This window comes from Mercenaria mercenaria, chromosome 8, assembly GCF_021730395.1.
Source record: "Mercenaria mercenaria strain notata chromosome 8, MADL_Memer_1, whole genome shotgun sequence".
NCBI classification, from domain to species: domain Eukaryota; kingdom Metazoa; phylum Mollusca; class Bivalvia; order Venerida; family Veneridae; genus Mercenaria; species Mercenaria mercenaria.
This window is the reverse complement of record NC_069368.1, coordinates 44,497,808-44,510,949: the sequence shown is the minus strand read 5'-3', so window position 1 is coordinate 44,510,949 and position 13,142 is coordinate 44,497,808. Positions and strand designations below refer to the sequence as shown.

The 13,142-nt window shown below is 34.4% G+C and overlaps 1 protein-coding gene across 2 annotated transcripts in view; it reads left to right on the top strand.

Annotated features, from left to right (window-relative positions):
- Positions 1–13,142, top strand: part of LOC123566465 (protogenin-like) — a 144,946-nt gene that overhangs the window by 125,413 nt on the left and 6,391 nt on the right. For both annotated transcript variants that reach the window (XM_053549819.1, XM_053549818.1), the window contains exons 14-20: positions 983–1,168; positions 1,654–1,912; positions 5,832–5,959; positions 7,276–7,443; positions 8,626–8,790; positions 9,467–9,584; positions 11,630–11,804. In XM_053549819.1, coding sequence (XP_053405794.1) covers positions 983–1,168; positions 1,654–1,912; positions 5,832–5,959; positions 7,276–7,443; positions 8,626–8,790; positions 9,467–9,584; positions 11,630–11,804 — 1,199 coding nt within the window. The remainder of the gene's footprint in view (positions 1–982; positions 1,169–1,653; positions 1,913–5,831; positions 5,960–7,275; positions 7,444–8,625; positions 8,791–9,466; positions 9,585–11,629; positions 11,805–13,142) is intronic.

The window sequence follows — 13,142 nt, the reverse complement described above, 5'->3', positions numbered from 1 at the left end:
TGCATGTATGTACAAAACCAACTACATGTACCGGATGACCAATCTGAAATGGACGCGTTACCGTATACTGCTTGAAAGCAGCAATCTCAAACTGAACGTTTGTACCACATTCTAAAGTAGTATATTGATTACTACTATATAACTAGGAAAACGAATGTCTCAGCTGCTGTAATATATTAATCTCAGATAGATTTTATAACAAAATAAATTAGGTTTAAATGTTTTGCCTTGAAAACCGCTGCAATAACAACAGTCTCAAACAGACAACAGGCATTGATGATTTGAATGCATTGCTTGTGGAATATCTGTCACAACAGAAATTTCAAATGCATACAACATACTAATTGGTCAGATGTGTAAAATTAAAAATTACTAATTATGAAAGACACCTTAAAACCTTACTGAGATCCACTTCAGATGTGTAATAGTAAAAAAATAAAATCTGCAAAAAGAGCCTTCGGAAGCACAGAATGCAACCAAGTAGAATAATAGCAGACTCGGTTTGACTGAGTCTGTTCATGAGAGGTAATGAAATATGCAACACCTCTCACGACTCCCTAGCACCGGCTTAAGTGGAACTCTATTACACATCTATTGAATGGACGCCATGATACCAAAGGACCAGAAAATATAACAACACTGAGTAAAGGGGAGACTTTTTACAGCTGCCAGATGGCACTTAAAACTTGCTGTTGTGATAGCTAATAAAATCTGTAAAAAGATCCTTTGGAAGCATAGAATGCAACCAAGAATATTATAACAACACTGAATCCAAGTACGGGTAGACATGTTTACAGCCGCCACACGGCACTTAAAGGTCGCATGATTTACAATGAGCTGAACAATTTTGTTTGGCTGATTGGAAAAGGAACAATATGGCCATGCTAGTTGTGTATTATTTTTAATACCAATTATAATAATGTATTTAATTAGTTAAGGAATGTTATCTTACTAATGCCTGTTTTCAATTACTTGATTTTAGGATCGTCTGTTCCTTCACTGACTTTTGAACCTTTAAACTCAACCGCAGTCTCAATTCAGTGGTCCAATACAGACGCAGACTTCGCTGGAAGCTATCGTGTAGTTGTACAAAAACTGCTACAAAGTGGGCTTGTCAGGGAATTCAACGTTTCAGCTCTTACAACACGGCTTGACATCGGTGGTCTAGGTATGTTGTAAGTCCAATACTGATATAATAACATGTATCTTATTATTATGGGTTTTTTTTTTGTGGAGTATGAATATCAAATTTACAAAAAATTCTGCTGAAAACCACATAATACATCAAGTCACATAGATCTATTGTTGAATTAGAAACTGTTAGTTATTGCAATTTCAGGAAAAGTATGGATCACAAAGCTTTAGAGTCAGATTTTTTAAGGGCAGAACAGAAAGTACCATATTTAGTAAAATGGGCATAATATAACTGTTAGTACGGTATTCAAACCCGTTTGATAATATCGTCTAAGACATGGATATTCTTATTTGTGTATTTCATTTGATAAGCTCAATTTCATTACAAGTATTTAAGTGTTCAAATATAAATGGATTCCCTGTGTTCATTCTATTATATCCCCATGTGTGTTCATTCTATTATATCCCCTGCATAGAAACATGTTCAATAATTGCGCTTGTTTGTGTTGTTTTAAATAGAAAACAGAGTTTTCTACAAAATTGACTTCATGAAAAGGGACGAAATGAACGTGGTGCGAGGTTATGTGACAGAGTTGTACCAGTCTGTAGGTCCAGAAGGTGAAATGGAACCCCCACCTCCTCATATTCTGAACCCGGAAACTCGTTCGTCGTCCATCATCAGTTTGTCATGGGAGAAACCGAAAACGAGGCTCAATATCGTCAAGTACACTGTAAAATTCATGCGCAGCGAGGGAGATTCCCCACAGTTCATAGACAGGTAGTGTATTCTTGCTTTTATGGCATCTCGTAAGTTCTAATTGTATGTAAGTCTACGTTCAAAAATGAAGATAGCAGGCGTAATTTATAAAGTGGTGGGAACTAATTGTTTGCAACGGAAACAGTCGATGTAGAAGTAGATGATTCCTCGAGACAGTTTTGTTCACATTGCTTTAATGGCTTCTTTTTTATATGCTATCTGTTACTGATAAATTTAGTTTCATATATGTGATTAAAACATGTCTAAATGTATATTCTGTCAGCTTTATTCATGGTCTTGTTGGTAATATGCACATCACAGCATCCTTTCCATGGTGGAAGAAGGTCAGTTTTCTTGTCTTTAAAAATGAAAATTACAGACTCAGTCGGTTTCATACTACAATAAATCATGTACTCTGCATTTTTATCACATTTTGAAATGTAGGGTTGAAAATCATATTTTTCACCTGATTAGATTAATAATTTTACAAAAAGCGAAACAGATTGCTTCTTTTGTATACTTTCACGAATGCATTACAAAATGTATCAACTATTCTAACACCCTCCATATATAGAACACGAGTTGATTGGCTGTTGAGGTCAAATTTGAGTCAGTAGTATTCCTTCTATACTGTCACAAATTTTCTGCTGGTTTATTGGTATGTTACTAAGGCGTGAAAAATATTGTTTGTTTCCGGTATCCCTACCTGCCCTAAATTTTTGGCTCGACCCTAAATGTTTTTATGGCCTTTGAGAATATTTTTTTCAAGTTTTTAACAAAAAGTTGCAAAACTGCACTTTCTATGCTTTAAACATGGTCTGTGATGTTAGAAATCACCTTTCACTGATGCTCTAAAGTATAACCCCCTTATTTGTATTGATTTTTTGACACAAAAATAATTTCCGAAAAGTCTCACTTTATAAAATATATAGCCCCCCCCCCCGCCAAAAAACAAAAAAACAACCAAAAAAAAAACGGAAAAAAAAAACCCAACAAATAATTCCGACTTACATACCTTAATTGTTTTAGCATGTTACTGGAAACAAAGATTTTTTTAGGCCTAATATTCAACAGTATGTCAGATATTCCAGTACTTTGTGTGTGTGTTGGGTTTAACACCTTTTTTTCAACACTTTTTCAGCCATATAAACGACGGTGTCTACTTGTAGCATTGAGCGCAATGCCAAGCTTTATAGTGCTGCTTCACTGAAATATCACGCTGTAGACATGTGACATGATACCCCAGCCAGTCACAATATACTGACACCGGGCTGACCAATCCTAGCACTATCTGCTTAATGCTGAGTGCCAAGCGTACCATTTTTACGTCTTTGGTATGACGCGGCCAGGGATCGAACCAACAACCTCCCGCACTCAAAGCGGACGCTCTACCACTAGGCTACCGTTGCGGTTTCAACATCGGTGTAACCAAATGGAAGCAATCTAAATGGTCAATATTTACTTCAGGCCTGTTTCTTCTGGATAAATTTCGGAGGAGTGGATGTCTTATAAATCATTATCATAGTTCGTCAATATGTTTAAACATAGTATTATTTTTATTAAATCAATTAAGAAAATAACCTGAAATTTTCGTCTCCATTAAAATTTGTATACCGTCGGAAATTTCAATATGACAGCATACATAACCCTATAGTATATGAAAAGTCATTCTAACACATTTATAAAATTATAGACAAAGGGAGACGAGGGACCCAGTTGAAACAAACAATTAAAGCCTTTCGGCGTGTTGAGCTGCTGACTCACATCTTAAGGCGAACTGTGCAAATGTCCTTGAAAATATAGCATTATCATCATCATCATCATTATTATTATTATTATCATTATTATTTTTATTGTGGTTGTTGTTTATTAAAACCTCATTGTGTTTTCATTTTGAAAAAAACTTGTATTTGCGCCAAAGTGATACTTCGTTTTACACTTTTCTCGTATATTAATTTGTCATATTGCATCTTCCGCCTCTTTTGTAATAAATTATGTCTGTGTCTATATCTGCCACCTGAAGACGATGCGAAGTAACACAGTTATCGGACAATGTCAATGTCAAAACATCCTCAAACATTTGTCATGCATAACTTGACATTTCATAAAGAGAATTAAGTTTTCCCGTCATTCCATTAAATTCTGTATAAATATACACCACTCTAGTAATACATATATGTCTTGTAGTTATTGATATTATTATTCCTTCTGCTTAGGAGGTAAAATATGAAAATGACACAACCAAAGAGACAAATAGTGTGAAAAAAAACTCCGCATACCATTCACGCTGCCATATTTTGTCAACCTGAATACGTTTCGGCTTATGAATATTCATTGCAACAAAGATGTTTTACATAATCGGACCGGAACAACAGTTTAGTTTACAATGTGTACGAATAGTTTCTTTCACGCAGAATTAAAGATGATGTTAAAATATTTAAAACGCGACCGGTCATTCTGAGGAAACATGAAGGGATCAGTGCCTATTTCATCTAATTAATAAACCAAGTTAAATTATTACACTTATATTCAATTTGGATAAGTCCAAAAAGAAATAGTGGGCTAAATGTTAAATATGAAATTGATATAAACTTTTTAATAAGATGTGCCATACGATCTTTTAGAAGCCAAGAACTCAATCAAATTAATTAATAGCAGACCTAGTTTTGTTAAAGATTTTCATGAAAGATACTGAATGTGCAACACCTCTCTCGCCGCCTTTGCATCGGGTTCATCAGAACTCGATAGTATAAACGGAACTTTGTTATACAGAAACATCTAACGGACACGATGGTCCCAACGATTCAGAGATAATAACAACACTGAACCTTACATGACACTTATATAGAATCTTTGACAGTACTAGACTAAACGTCAAGAACATGTGACATAAGATGAAACTTCTAGACCATTTGACCTTAGATAAAACTTCTAGAATCTATGACCTTAGCTAAAACTTCTCGAACATTTGACGTTAGATAAAACTTCTAGAACCTTTGTAAGTAGATATAACTTTAAGAACCTTTCACGTTAGATAACCTTTGATGTTAGAGAAAACTTCTAGAGCCTTTGACATTATACAAAACTTCTAGAACATTTGAACTGAGAAAAATATCAATCTGAAACCATAGATGAAAATTGCGGTAGAATTTGAAGGCAATGTTTAGCTAAGACTATGAGCAAGCTTAAGTGTGAAAGGCACGTTTTGCCGAAAATAATGCATCTGAGTGCCTTGTTTTTCTACGAATGATTTTTCTGTCTTAAACCATTTATGTAATTTTACACCCATATGCATAAGTATATAGGGGCCATATTATAAAATCATTTAATATCGTTGGCACGAAAGTTCGTGTTTTTTTTTTTGCCAGAACGGCTGTTTTGTAGAAATATAAGTTCATGGAGTTTGGAGTAAATTGATTGATAAATTTTACGAGTTCGTTGGGTTTAAGTTTTGTGGATAGATCCAAAACGAAATCCAAGAAAAACAGTCCCCAACAAATATCACTGGTTGCTCATTATTAGTGTCACGCATGTTTGTCCGTTGGTCTGTTATTTTCTGTCATATATCGTATATACAACAGAATCAATTATTTGAAATTCAAACTGTGATTGCTAGGCTAACATTGCACACACACACAGGCACACACACCGACACACACACAAACAACGCCAAACCAAGAACGCACTAGGTGACATGACTGACGTGGCCGGGGTTAATCGCAGCTCGAAAGTGTTTGGGGCATAAGTAAATAAACAGTTTGATGTTTTCTGTCATAACTTTCCTGAAACAACAAGATACTTGTATTCTAGGAGGCGGAATGGATGCGTCTCATTCTGACTTGTGACCATTTACCTAGAGCAAAGAATAATGTATGGGGGTGTGTTTTATAAGTAGCACGTAAAATCACATAAGTAACTTGCTACCTCCAATCTTTTTCAGCTTCACTACCCAAATTACTCTCCAAAATTTGCGTCCGTTTACATGGTACACTGTGGCCGTACAATCGCACACTGATACTGCGGATGGTCCATTCTGCAAGCCAGTTATTGTACAAACTAAAGAAGGAAGTATGCTATTACTTATTTTTTATTTCAAGGACGCATGAAGTGCATTTATTCATACTGTACATATTGTACAATGTTTTGAATTTACTTTAGGTCTATAGCCGTAGTAAATGATGTTGATATTATCCAACACGTCAATTACTTTTAAATGCCCTCATTTTCATTCTTTAGTTATCCAACCATTACCTGTACTTTTCTCACATAAGAGTTTTTATGGTTTTGGTGTGCAGATTACAGCTAACATTTATTCTTTAACTACTTGTACATAATTTTAACTTCTGATATTGCCTAGATTTTCAACTCTTTTCATTGCACTACATACTGTTACTGCCACTAAAGATTAATTTGTTCAAAATGTATGACTCACTTCACTGTTTATGCTCAGCTGAGGTGAACTTAAAACAGTATATGAAGCTGAAATAGTATATGAAATGTTTGATAAAATCATCTGAATGATTAAAGCAAAGTCACCTTTGACATCTGATTGCAGTTTTAGCTTCTGTTGCACTGGTTACTGCATTTTCAATTATGCTTTGTGCAGTTACTTATGATAAAAGTCAAATACTTCATTTACGTTTAAATTTATACTTATTTAAACCTTAGTGGCCATCTTGAATTTCACCGTGGTAATGAAAATATGGAGCTGAATGGTTTCAAGACTGAAAACGCATACATGTTGTACATAACAATGAGCATTGATGTTGATTTTCTCGTAAAGTGTTAATTTTATAACCAACGTTAATAGTTGAATAGCAAAGAATTCAATAAATTTGACCTTTTGACCTTGAGCGTGACCTTGACCTTGAAGTTGTAGATATCTGTAAACACATTTTCTGAGGACTTGTACGAACTATGTACATATTTTGATTTAATTCAAAATGCTGCTGACATTACCGTATTTTGTCCATTTTCCTTGATTTGGCGGCATTCTTGGTCGCCATTTTGGATTTCTCCTAATTGCAAGTGAGGACAGAAGGCCAAACTCACTTTTCATAAGTAGTGGACCTTCCCCTTTACTATGGTGTAGAAATATTTTGTATAACATGCCGGGCACTTTTTTCAAAATTTTGGACCTTGGCTCTCAGACTAAAGGGAAACAATCCTGATATGCACGAAATGCCAGATAATCAAGGGAGACTACAATGTAAAATTGGCTATGAAAGCTGGCAATGACAAACTTAAGGTGAAATTTTACATTACTATGTCAGAGGACCAAATGTTATACTGACAATAATAAAATATTTTATCCTCTTTAAATAAAGTTATTATATTTCTTTGATTTTCTTGAAGTTTATTCATGCACGTTCAATTTTTGATAGTTCCTTCTCCGCCTGAGATATTGGTTGCTGAGGTTGTCTCCCCTGGAACAGTAAAGCTGAAATGGGGACCTCCAAAACAGCAAAATGGCATTATAACATACTACATCATTTATTACAACTCAAACAAAGATGTAGCTGATGATGACTGGTCCTCTATCCATCAGAATGGTAAGAAAAGTCTTGCTTAGTTTGTTTTTCTTGTCAAAATTTCAGTAGCTGTGATTAAAATCACAGTGAATTTAACTTCACCAGTTTGTTAAGACGGGCCAGCCTGCCACGTTTTGATGCTTTATGCGAAGTAAAAAAAATCATGTTTCTAATATAAGATGACGAATAAACTTAAATAACGTTTAATTTTTTTGTATTTTATTTGGAAATAAACCATGAAACATGCAAAAGACAATCCCTTTTAATGTCATGTCATCATTTTGCGTGCCACATGCTCACATTAGACTACATAATTATCTAGTATATTTTGTATGCTTTTTGTTTTGTTATACTTTAATGACGGAGAAAGATTCCTTTTGTCACTTCAGGCATTGATGGTGGCATAATTGGCAAAAAAAACCCCCACTAAACAAAACAACATTGCTGGCGAGTCCGTAATTTCACACTATTTTCTATGTAATAAACGCAATAAATGGTTATAAGAAATATTTGCCAAGCCACATGTTGCAGTTAGAATAAAATGTCATGCACTTTTAATCAAATGAGTGTCCTTCGGGACAGAATGATCGTGTATTTCTGAAAGCAGACAAACTATTCGGTGTAGAAATATTCCTAAAATGCAAAACCATTTATTACAAATGTCTTTGAAGAATAAAAAAGTTGTGGTTCCTACTATTGTCGTGAGTTTCATTTTCTTGTAGGCTACGTACTCTTAGATGAAATTAAATGACTATTACAAATTTGGAATATTCTAGCTGAATTGATTGAAACATTTTAAAAGAGATAACTTGGCGTAGCTTTTAAACATGTGAGGTTTGTCTTTGAAGGAAATTGGATAACTTTAAATATCTATGAAAAACCTTTAGAAGGATAGAAAGCAACCAAGCAAAATATTAGCAGTCTCTGTTTAATTGAGTCTGCTCATGAGAAGTATTGAAATGCATAACACCATTTACGTCCCTGGTACCGGCTGAAGCGGAATTCTGTTGAAATAAAATTGAATGAATTCCATGATCCCAAAGGACCAGAAAAGCAAACAACACAGAGTCCAAAGTACGGGAAGACCACCGCTTCATGACAAATGAAATGACAATGGCTGTTGGGTGAATATTTTGTTAAAAAACTTTAATTTTTACTGTTGGTACTCTTTGATATTTCATTTTATTATTGCTTACTTTTTAGCATCCCATACATCAGTGGTGCTCGAGGATCTGAAGAGCGAAGTTTACTATTTTAAACTGAGGGCTTGCACTAATGCTGGAGCGGGGCGAACGTCACGTGTCATTATGATTGACACACTAGACTGTAATAGCTGCCCCAAGTGTAAAGATTCTGAATCATGTTCAGGTATGAAGGATGTTTCGAAATAAATGTAGGAAGAAGTCAAGATTGTTTATTTCACTACCAATAATATTTTCACGTCATACATGTATATAATATTCTACTGACATGCTATTTGTTGGAGTTCATGTAGACGAAGTAAATATCTTTGGAGACAGTCTTCCGTTATCCGTAACTTTATCATGACATTAGCAGTTCTAACTGACCAATCAGAGAGCTGCATTTTCAAGTATCTGCCAGGTTCCACTTTGGGTAAAACGAAATTTTTTTAAAATGAACATATAGTGACTTTAGAAATAAATATCACACTATTTCAGAAATCAAGTTTTTACTATACATGCCACAGATGATGCTACAAACTACAAAACCTTAAAGTTTCATTGAAATATTATATAGATTTAATACTTTTAGTTTAAAGTTTAAGAATTTACACAGGAAGTCCATGATATAGTCCGAGTAAAATGTAATCATTACCCAAGTGAAATCAGTATCATTCTGCAATGTTTCGGAAATGTTAAAATTATGAATATTCCGATTTGTTTCATGTTCCCAAAGCAGGTCATGAAATAATTCGTCTACTTACTAAACTATGGGACTTGAGTGTTGTTAAAGTACTAAAAGACGTTTTGCAATTCTTTTTTTTTGTATGTGAATGAAGTGTTAAGTCATTTTTGTTTTACAGATGAATCCGTAGGAAGTAAGACTAATGTGTTTGAGCAGCGTCTTGGTATCATTATTGGCTGCGTAGTTGGCTTTGTCTGTATTTTCATTTGTGTCACCTTTGTCGTCTTTAAACAAAGGTACGTGATGTAATGTTACTTTCACATATGTATCATTATTAATCTATACAAATATTTTTAGCTCGATTTTTGTTAAAACAAAACAGTACTTGTGTCATATGAGAAGGTATGGTTGTGATCCCTGTGTGGCTTGAACCCGCGATCCCCGTCCCTTGATAATGGTGTCATCTTGGAAGCCCACCTTAACAGACAAAAATGAAATTATACCGGTTTTACCAATTTATTTTCATTTTTCTCTGTTATAATATGTGCAAAATAAACTCAGTTATATTTTAGAATGTAATTTCTCTTTAATTATCCCGGAAGATGGTGTCTGTTTATCACGTGTATTGCATTTGTCTCCTATATGAAAGTCGGAGGTTTGGGATCGGTATCTTTATTGTCATATAACAAGCACAAGGTTGACTAAATGTCATTTTTCTTTTTTTAATTTGTGTCGCTTTGGTCTCATGCGAACATGATATCTGTTTTTTGAACATAAAGTCGGTTTTGCGAACATAATGTTGGTTTTGTCACCTGTATTGTTTATGTGTTCAGTGATACATTATTTAAAAAATCGTAAAGGTTTTGGTCATAGCATTTTTCTAATTATCTTTGGTAAAATACGAAAGCGGTTGTAACTATTTTTAAAGATACCACAAGTTCAATGTTTAGCTCTTTTACAGCTGGATGACACTCTTTCTTTCCTGTTTGATGGTATTTGACGAGATTGTTGGAGGACAGATTGAAAAGCAATTGTCAGAAAAATGGGAAAAATTGTTCTTTCCAGTTTTGTTCTTTCCTGTTTTGTCCTATCTTAGTTGGTATTTCTCCAGTTGTTGTTACTTCTAGGAAATGATTTAGTATATTAGTATGCTTTGTTTGATAGGGTTTTCCATGATATTTTTTCTGTAGTTTATGTCTTGCAATTTCTTGTCAGTGCACGTGTTTATGATCCATCTGACTCGGAAGATAATTTTTATTTATTTAATAAAATTTGTAAAAAAGATCCTTTGGAAGCATAGAATGCAACCAAGCAAAATAATAGCAGACTCGGTTTGATTGAGTCTGTTCATGAGAGGTAAGGGAAAATGCAACATCTCTCACGCCCCCTAGCACCGGCTTAAGCGGAATTCTATTACATAGATATTGAATTGACTCCATGATCTAAAGGACCAGAAAATATAACAACACTGAATCCAAGTACGGGGGAGACTTTCAGTAAAAGATTGCTGTTGTGAAAGTTAATAAAATCTGTAATAAGATCTTTTAGAAGCGTAGAATGCAACCAAGCAAAATAATAGCAGACTCGGTTTGATTGAGTCTGTTCATGAGGAGCGGTAATAGAACGTGCAAGTAAATGGTTAGGTCTGGTGCGGACCGCTACCCGATTAATTTTCCTGTAGAGTGTTTGCCACTGACCGTTCCAAGGCGACGTCCAACTGTTTATATTATGCGTTTATTTTTTCTCTTATTGATTGTTACTTTGTCTATGTAGGTTTTTGTATGTGTCGGTCATGTATACAGGCAAGCATACACTGATGTTAAGCTTTATTTAATCGGGGATGCGTTTTTGGAGTTATTCTTTCAGATAGTTGTCTTTGTTTTTATTTAAACGTTACATCGGCTGTGTTTCTTTTGTAATCTGTATCGCTTTTGTCATCGTCTTTTTACAACAGATGCAAGAGCAAATTTCATTGAGAAATATGAATAGTTGACCTAGTAATTTGTTTCTTAAAGCATTCATGATGGTGTGCTAGTGTACACATTTTTTTTCACGATGTTTAACTTTATGTCAAATTACAAACTATGTCCCCTTCATGGCTTTATAGTTTCTCCTACACAGTTAATTCATTCTTCCTGTTAAGTCGGTTTTCAAAGATAACATCACATCAATATACTAAACAGTACTAAAATAAGCCTTTTGTAAAGACCTACCGTTATTATATCGCTTTTCTAATACACAGAACCTCTTTTAATAATATAAAGCAATAAAAAGACGTAAATATTTCTTACTAGGCAGAAATATTCAAAGGCTTTTATATGACTGAATGGTTTTATTTAAGGGAAATGAGGTCGAGATACCAGAACAGAACAAGGACTGAACTAGCATGTCGGTTCAACCCAAATGAGCAACCAGGTCGTTACATCGGTAACACTGATACCGCCCGACTTCATCATTATTCTACTTATTCACCCATGTTGAGACGGATGCTTGAAAACACTGATTATACTTACAAGGTAATAAAACATGCAGATATATGTACATATATCACCTTAGTCTTAGTCTCAAGAGCGGTTTCGTAGACTCCCGTTTTCTGACTTCACAGTCCATCACACTTTTACATATTGTGGTTTCATGTTCTGGGGTTTTTTTGTTGCTCCGGCAATTCGCGACCACTTATTTTGATTAAAGGGATCATTTTGTTGCAAGTCCAAAACTACACTGCATGAAAAATGATATATTGGTGAAATATGTACCTTTCTGCGAATTATATAAATGAGACAGTGCTTCTTCTGCAAAGAGACTATAATCTCGTTTTTTTTCTGCATCAGATGGCTTCTTAGAATTTCTTAGAACATGTTCTCAAATGCCATATCACTTGTGAGAAAATGTGAGAATATACATCAGCCTGAACAATAGTTTCTCCTACGTGTTAAAGTGTTTATGTCTTTATTTCTTTCATTTACGTCATTTCTGGTTATGTATAACGCTATGATATATGACTTTATTGACAGATTCTGATATACAAAGCCATATGATTTCTAAAAGGACAGCAATTCAACCGTTCATTAACCCTGTATATAAGATATTTTTCGTAAAATTTACAATGATTTATGAACAATATAAATTAATTGACATTCTAGGGACAGCTGTTTCTGTTTTCAACGAGGGATTTTTGAAATGTATTGTGTATTGTGATGGCACGCAGTTTCAAGGAGAGATATTATATCGATGGTTTACATAGCAACGCAAATATACCCCTGTAATTAATTCGAAATACGTTACACACCATAGCAATAATATCAGAACAAGATTAAGTGAATGGTTTAGATACGTTTCTACAAAAGCGATGCACTTCGAATGTGTTCTTATCGCATTTTTAAAAATATATATATATAATAAAAGTCTGTATGTGACTGAGGCCAGATAAAAGTGTTGGTTTTTGATGGCTGTAAATAAAACGATCTTTCAACTTCACGCCCTTTGTAGGACGGACAAAGTTTGAAATTTTTCACAAGAATCCATTTTCATATTCTTTAATTTCCGAACTATTAAAATATCAACGGTGTTCGATTCTAGTTTCTGTTTACATATTATGATGGCTGATTTGGTAACGCATGTTCGCAACTTACTTCGCACCTGTAAACGGTAATTTGTACAATCGATGCATTCCTAATATGTACGAATTAATTGTAATTCAGTGTAACGGCAGTTTAAATCAATCAGTTAAGCGGTTCGTGGAAGGCTTTCGTACTTAAACTATTTCACAGTACCGATAGATAAATGGTCAATTTCAAAACAATTAAAGTTTTATGATCTCCCAACTTTTCACAGTGTAGAGCGGCGTTCAAGGA